This window comes from Microtus ochrogaster, unplaced genomic scaffold (assembly GCF_000317375.1).
Source record: "Microtus ochrogaster isolate Prairie Vole_2 unplaced genomic scaffold, MicOch1.0 UNK14, whole genome shotgun sequence".
Classification (NCBI taxonomy): domain Eukaryota; kingdom Metazoa; phylum Chordata; class Mammalia; order Rodentia; family Cricetidae; genus Microtus; species Microtus ochrogaster.
This window is the reverse complement of record NW_004949112.1, coordinates 2698707-2706628: the sequence shown is the minus strand read 5'-3', so window position 1 is coordinate 2706628 and position 7922 is coordinate 2698707. Positions and strand designations below refer to the sequence as shown.

Here is a 7922-nt window from a genome sequence, read left to right as displayed (position 1 = left end):
GTGTGCGTGCACATGCATGTGTGTATGTGTGTGTACGTGTGCGTATGTGTGCGTGCACATGCATGTGTGTATGTGTGTGTACGTGTGCGTATGTGCTTATGTGTGCGTGCACATGCATGTGTGTATGTGTGCGTATGTGCGTATGTGTGCGTGCACATGCATGTGTGTATGTGTGTGTACGTGTGCGTATGTGTCTCTGTGTGTGTACAGGGCATGTGTGGAGGACAACCTGGGGGAGCTGGTTCTCTCCTTTCACCGTATGGGTCCTTGGGAGACTGAGCTCAGTCTTGGCAGTACACACACCTTCACCTGCTGAGCCATTTTGCTGGCCCCATCTGTGTATTTTTATTACATGGTCTAGCTAGAAGGCTCCAGAACCACCAAGGGCTCAGAAAGGAAGGACAGGAGCGGGGACCAACATATACACCCAGGACCCCTCCCACGGTCCCCGTCAACTGTGTTCTACAAGCCTCACCCGTGGGTGCACAGAGAAACCCACCCCCTGGCGGAGAAGCGCCAGAGCTGAGTCTCCCCGCAGGTCCAGGGGGTGACGATGGGAAGGAGCCAAGTAAAGTGAACTGTTGGAGGCCCCCTTGTTCTAGGGACAGGCAGGGAGGACAGGGAGGATGGCAGTGGTGGGAGAGATTGGGAGATGGCAGGGGAGAAGGCGAGAGGAAGAGAAAGAAAGAACGGTAGTTAGCACAGAGCAAGCTGGCAGCGACCTTTCAAGCCTGTTCACCTTTACATCAGTGCCCTGAGGTCATTTCATTTCTGAGAATTTGGTAGCAAAAAATACTAATAATACAGACACCTTAGGAGCTAAAGTCACACTTGTTTTCTTAGTTAGCCCTTTTTGTCCTGGATGCCAGGTAGCTCAATGATCAACTTGATACACCCACTCCACCTGGGGTACCCATTTGCCCATTGCCCTGGCTGCTAGGATGCAGGGCGACCAATTCCAGGATCAAGGCAGCTGTAAGTGAGATCAACTTAAAGTGGCCCAATTCCCCACCCTTCCCCCTCTCCTGCACTTTAAGGCAGCTATGTTAGAGGCCCCACTCAGCTTGAAGACCAGGACTGTTCTCAGAGCCAGGCACATGGGTGCGCAGCAGGGGTGGGGTCATGGTTTTTAGAAAGGATTTATTTTTCTTATTTTTAATAGTGCGTGTGCACACTCGTAAGTGAGTGCAGGTGCCCATGGAGCCCAGGCTGCTGTGAGCCACCTGACACGGGTTCCCTGCTAGAGCATGTCTGCTCTTAGCCGGGGAGCCATTTTCCAGCCCAATGCAGATCTGATTTTAAGGAACGGCCCAACTTGTTTATTTTCTTTCATTTTCCTTTTTAAGTTTTTTTTAGTGTGCTGTTTCTTTTTTGAGACAGGGTCTCTCTGTAGCCCTGGCTGTTCTAGAATTCATGATGTAGACCAGGCTGGGCTCAAACTCACAAAGATCCATTTGCTTCTGCCCCCGACTGCAGGGATTAAAGGCATGCGCCACCATGCCTGACTAAAAATATCTATATAAAGTCAGCTTTCCACATATTCAGGCTCTGTAACTCGTGATTGAACAAGTAATTAAAAATATTCTAAGGAAAAGAGTATATACTGAACACAGAACAGGCTTTTTCCTACCACATTCTCTATGTGATAGGGTAACAGCTATTTACACATAATTTGCATATTATAATAGTATAGTGGCTATTTACATATCATAATAGTATAACAGCTATTTACATGTCATTTGCATTGTGTTAAATAAATAGGATGAGGGATGACTCAACCTACAGGGAGAGAGGGGAAAAGTATACGGGAAAATGTGCGTGTCAAGTGTAAAACTATGGTCTCCGAGTGGCCACTGTCCTGTGGGTCTCAAGGACGACTGCACTTATTTTTCTGGTCTGATTGCATAGGAGACTATTACTGACACTAATATGTCCATGGGCATATATTTCTTATTTCTTATCCTTGTGTATGTTGCTAATTTAAGATAACACATCATGCACGCATCCATCCACCCAACCCATCCTCAACCCATCCAGCTTTCCATTTATTTATCTACTCACCCATCTAGATATCTACTGACCTGCCCATCCTCCTCATCACCAACCCATCCACTCACCCATCCCCCAATCAATCCAATCTATCTACTCACTGACTCCTCCCCCAACCCACCATCCCTCTCTCCCTCTAGCTGCTGCTCCCTCTGGGGGTGGGAAGGAGCACAGGCACTGGGAAGGGGACCTTACCATCCTTCCAGATCTCAGCCGTGAGACGATCAGTGCTCTGGTGAAGCAAGGCAGCCACGCTGTCATTCAATGGGTCCATGTTCTTCATCAACCACTCATTGGCTTTGTAGTCAACCTGAAGGGAACCAGGCAGATTACAGTATGACTTGGGCTCCCTACACAGGTGTTTGACATGGCCTTCTCTACACCCCCACCCTCCTGCAGCCCATCTCTTTGCCCTCCATAACCACAACATTCTTCTAGTTCATTCTGCTCTGGCCACACAGGCCTCCTCAATTCTCAAGCACAGTCTGTTCCCACCAAGGGCTACCTCTGTGGAATTTCACAGGTGGTTGAGCTCTGTGTCATGGGAGCCTATATCCCCAGGGCCAAGCGGAGATCCCTGGACCCTTGCATGGTCCACAGCCAGCCTAGCCCTTACCTTGCCTGCATAGTGCAGGACGCTGAAGTCCGCCTGATCCCGCAGGTGTCTGGGGCGCTGGAACTTGGGGTGGCCGCCCTGCTCCTGGGCTACCTTCTCCACGAAAGACTTGTCCGTGGCCTTGGGGAACCAGCACTCCTCGTCCAGCAGGGCCAAGAGACCTGGAGGGTTGGCCTGACCAACGGGTGAAGGAAGGAACAGAAGTCAGATGTGGCACCTGTGGGCACGGGCTGCGGCTAGCTGTCAGTGACATGAAGTGGTTTGAGGTTGGGGACTTGGGGCAGGGTGCTTCAGCACCTGAGCGCCTGCCTAGCATGCACAAGGCGTTAGGCTTCATCACCAGATGGAGCTACACACTGACCCAATGTCTGGAACTCAAGTGGGACCTGCGTGGTCCAGAGAGCCCACTGGTCACAGGGATGGGGCAACTGGGGGACATTTCCTCTTTCAGTCCGTGAGGGCGCTACAGCAGGTGGAGAAGGAGCATTCTCCAGGATGGGTGGGGCAGAGTAGGGCGGGGTTGGGTAGTAGGTGGAGCCAAGCTTTCTGGGTGGTGCAAGTGGACAAGCCGGAGCTTCAAGAGTCGGTGATGGTCAGGGACAAGCTTTGAGAGTCTAGGCAGTGGGCAGAACTGCGTGGGTCTAGCCGTGGGCCGGGTGGAGCACTGAGGCTCTGGGCTATGGCCCATTTGTTCTGCCCCCTCACCGGCCGCTCGATGAGATCAATGCAAGGCTGCAGGTCCAAGCCAAAATCCAAGAAGGTCCAGGGGATGCCCTCGCGCTGGTACTCCTCCTGCTCCAGCACGAACATGGTGTGGTTGAACAGCTGCTGCAGCTTCTCGTTTGTGTAGTTGATGCACAGCTGCTCGAAGGAGTTCAGCTACGAGAGGATTGTGGGATAGAGCGGTGAGCAGGGTCAGAGGCACTGGGACTGGAGAGGGGGACAGCAAGACAAGGGTGCACACCTGGAAGATCTCAAAGCCGGCGATGTCCAGGATGCCCAGGAAGGAGGCGCCCTGCCGTGGACTTCTGTCCAGGGCACGGTTGAGCCGCAGAACTAGCCAGCGGAAGAGGCGCTCGTAGGTAGCTTTGGCCAAAGCCTCCAAGGCGAAGTCAGCCTACAGAGTTAAGATGCTGTGGTGAGGCCCAGCACGTGACACTGGGTATGAATCAAGCAGGGCACCCCAAACCTGCGGCCTTTGCCGTTCATCTCCCAACTGCTTGAGTATGAACACTAAACAGGACCACACACGTAACACTCTGCCATCACTGAAGTCCCAGAGTGCACCAGGCTCCCGCCCTCCTCCACCACTTAAATCGGTTTCTATAGCACAGTGAGCTCCAGATTCAAGTGTCCGGTATTAATTCCAGTACAGACACTCAGAGGATGTGTGATCTCAGCTTCTCCATGTCTCAGCTTCTCTGTTCTTAGAGGCTGTGGATGAGGCAGAAAGCCAGCGATTCCCAGCTCCTTCCTGTTCCCAGTAATTTCCACCTGTGGTCACCTCTCTGTCACTACTGTGTCTGAGCCACCATCTTTACCTGGGTTGTGACAGCAGCCCTGAGTTTCCTTGCCTATATATGTAGCCTAAGGAACTAACTATCGCAGTAGCCATATTTATATAAAGGACAAATGAAATCAAGTCACTCCCCAGCCTCCCACAGCACCTCCTTCCTGTCACCCTCTGGCTTCAGAGACCCTCTCTCTCCCTTGTTCTGTTTTGACATCACTAAACCCTTCAGAGGGAGCCACAGAATGGGACCATCCTTTTCATTCACCTGCTGAGTCTCCCTAGCACAGCGCTTCTCAACCTGTGGGTCACGACCCCCACGCAGTCACATATCAGATATTTACATTACATTTCACAATCAAATTGCAGTTACAAAGCGGCAACAGAACATTTTTGTTGTTGAGGTCACAGCATGAGGAACTGTATTAAAGGGTCACAGCATCAGGAAGATTGGGAAGCACCTCCCCAGTACTTCCCAAGTCCCTTGAGGGAAGTCTTTATTTTGTTTATGTGTATGTGTGTGCAGATGTGGCCCACATGAGTGTGCAGAGGCCAGAGGTCAAGCTCAGGTGTCTCTCCTCAGGAGGAGTCACTCCCCATCCTAGCTCTCGCAGCACCTGGAGCAGATTCACTTAGCTAGAATGGCTGACCAGTGAGAGCCAGGAACCCTCCTGTCTCCACCTCCCCAGCCAGTTCTTCCTGCCCAGCACTGTTGGGTTCCCCCTACCTGCTCCTTGGTCTGTGCTTTCTGAACATAATCTCGGCCAACTTTGATGCGGGGCGTGAGAAGGGCTCTGGAGAAGTCGGTCACCCCGAGTCCCAAGAGGCGGCAGAGCTTCTGGGCAGCTGAGGGGGGCGGAGGAGAGAGAGGAGTTAGCACTGGGAAAGGGGAGGGCTTGAGGGAGGAGCACCACTGCAGCTCAGCTAAGAACAAATAATAAAAATCTTGTGTAGCCAAGGGTGGCCTTGAACTCACAGAGATCCATCTGACTCTGTCTCCCAAATCCTGGTGTGTGTCACCATGGCCTGACCTCTAGTGGCTTTAGCTTTGCCTCTGGCCTTCAGGCGAGATTGATTTATCAAACACCAATAGTATACCAGCACACACACCCCTGGCTGGCTCCCCACTCTTCGTAGCCGTGTCCCGAGTGCCTGAGGAAAACTAGCAGGAAAAGAACTCAGCACTAAGACGTTAAATATGTTTGTGGCGGAGCACAGCGAGGCTGTGTGGGAGGAGTGTTTCCCTTTCTACTCTGAATTAAACCCTGAATCGAGCCATGTTTCCAGGCACCCGTCAGCTTCACGGAGGGAAGGCTTACTCTGTAGAATGAAAAAGAGGAGCCCAGAAAGAAAGACATAAAAAAGGCACCAGAGGCAGACATGGTGACACATTCTACCTCCCAGCATCTGAGTCTGAGGCAGGAGGATCAGGAAATCGAGGTCATCCTCAACTATAAAGCTGGTTGGGGGCCAAATGAGATCCTGTCTGAACCCGATACTCTCAACCGCAGAGTTCGAGAAACACCACATAAAGCATTAAGGGGAAAAGCAGCCAGTTTCAGAAAGGCCTGTAGCCAGGCAGTGGTGCACACGCCTTTAATTCCAGCACTCCGGAGGCTGAGGTGGGAGGATCTCTGAGTTCAAGACCAGCGTGGTCTACAGAGTGAGTTCCCGGACAGCCAGGGCTACACAGAGAAACCCTGCCTCGACCCCTCTCCGCTCTACCCCACCAAAAGACTTGTAATGCCGACCCTCAATTAAGAAAGGCAAACAGGTGTGGCAAAGGGGGCACTGCCAGGCTGGTAAGTGGCGCCCCCAGTGGCCACAGTAGGCACTGCAGGGCTGGGTGGGTGGGGAGCAGTGCCCCAGTTCCCCAGATTTTTCAGAGCTGTGTAGAGTTTGGGAGTAAGCTGGAGGCTTTTATAACCAGGACAGAGAGCTTCGGATGTCCAGAGGGAGCCGGCCAACTCTATTTCTGTCTCCATCTCCATCTCCAGGAGCACAGGGTAGGGAAACCCCAGGGGAGACGGCCTAGGATGCAGACATCTCAGGGGTCTGACTGTGGGCAGTTGTCTCTTCTTCCGTGGCAACCAAATCCCCGCATTTGGGAGGCTGGCTTCGAGTCCCCTGTCCCATTAAACATAAAAGAAAGCTGGGTGTGGTGGCACCCGCTTTACTATCAGCACTCAGGAGGCAGAGGGAGGTGCACTTAGTGAGTTCAAAGCCAGCCTGGTCTACATTAAAAAAAAAAAAAAAGGCTGCACAGGGGACAGGAGTGGGAAAGGGACCACCTGCCACAGCCTTTCCTTTCCCCAAGAGGCAGTGCTGCTGCTCACAGCTGATGCCACTCACTGGGTGAAGGGAAACGGCCAGTCATTTGAGCAGCGCGCCTCAGCTTCCCTTCTACTCAAGGGCTCAAAAACAACAGTTATTTCAGCTGGATGTGGTGGGACAGGACTGTTATCCCAGCGTGTAAGAGGTAGATGCTCACTGGGTGGTGGTGGTGCACACCTTTAATGCCAGCACTCGGGAGGCAAAGGCAGGCGGATCTCTACGAGTTTGAGGCCAGCCTGGTCTACAGAGTGAGTTCCATGACAGGGTCCAAAGCTACAGAGAAACCCTGTCTCAAAAAACAAAAACCAAAAAATAAAACAAAACAAAAGGTGGATGCAAGAGGTGTAGGAGTTCAAGGCCATCTTGGGTTACACCGGACACAGTGTCAAATAATGAACAGGAAGCAGAGGGCAGGGAGAATTAGTAATTTTCACTGTTTAACAAGAACAAGGAGGGAATATGAGCCTGGGTGTAGAGGCAGAGGCCTGCAACTCCAGCCTCGGAGACGTAAAGGCGCGAGGATCAAGAGTTAGAAGGACCCAAAGCTGCAGGAGGGCATCACTCTGACCATTTCCTGCAGTGACCGGGCTGTCCCCAGCAGGGCACGGGTCAGAGCTGCCCTGTGTCAGGGACGATGTATAAGGAGCACGCAGAGGACACTGGCCCAGGGGTACCTGTGTTGTCAGGCATGGTGGCTTGGTCTGTGTTGCGCTCTCTCTTCAGGACAATGTTGCCAAACTGGAGGACAGCGGAGATGGTGCGCAGCATGGCTGTGGAGCGGAACAGAAGAGCATGTGGGGCTGGGACTTCAGACTTCTAATCACGATGCAGGAACCCCAAGGTTGTGCTCAGTACCCCAGAACTGAAAGCTCATCTGTGACCTCATTTGGACTTTAAAAAACACTGCAGGGGGTGGGAGGTGGGGGGAGGTGGTCTGGAGAGATGGCTCAAAGGTTAAGAGCACTGGCTGCTTTTCCAGAGGTCCTGAGTTCAATTCCCAGCAACCACATGGTGGCTCACAACCATCTGTAATGAGGTCTGGTGCCCTCTTCTGGCCTGCAAGCAGGACACTGTATACATAAAAAATAAATATATCTTTAAACAAGCATCAGAGTCAACATACTCAGCTTTCTGTGTTCAAGCCTTGCTTTGTCCTGTCTGCCCATGAACAGAAAAATGATTTATACAACATTCAAAATAAGCCAGATGTTGAGCTGGGGAGAGAGCTCAGTCAGTAAAGCAGCCTGTGCAAGAACAAGGACCTGAGTCTGATTCCCCAGCACCCACATAAAAAGCAGGTGCATGAGCCGGGCGATGGTGGCGCATGCCTTTAATCCCAGCACTCGGGAGGCAGAGGCAGGCGGATCTCTGTGAGTTCAAGACCAGCCTGGTCTACAGAGCTAGTTCCAGGAC

General features: G+C 52.2%; 1 protein-coding gene across 6 annotated transcripts in view; it reads right to left on the bottom strand.

Annotated features, from left to right (window-relative positions):
- The window catches only part of Myh14 (myosin heavy chain 14), a 61059-nt gene that overhangs the window by 28508 nt on the left and 24629 nt on the right, over window positions 1-7922 (bottom strand). For 3 of the 6 annotated variants that reach the window (XM_026789092.1, XM_026789091.1, XM_026789094.1), the window contains 7 exons: window positions 7184-7279; window positions 4903-5021; window positions 3630-3782; window positions 3371-3544; window positions 2666-2839; window positions 2245-2359; window positions 476-598 (listed from right to left, as the gene is read on the bottom strand). In XM_026789092.1, coding sequence (XP_026644893.1) covers window positions 476-598; window positions 2245-2359; window positions 2666-2839; window positions 3371-3544; window positions 3630-3782; window positions 4903-5021; window positions 7184-7279 — 954 coding nt within the window. The remainder of the gene's footprint in view (window positions 1-475; window positions 599-2244; window positions 2360-2665; window positions 2840-3370; window positions 3545-3629; window positions 3783-4902; window positions 5022-7183; window positions 7280-7922) is intronic. The other 3 variants (XM_026789095.1, XM_005366858.2, XM_026789093.1) reach the window with 2 other exon arrangements.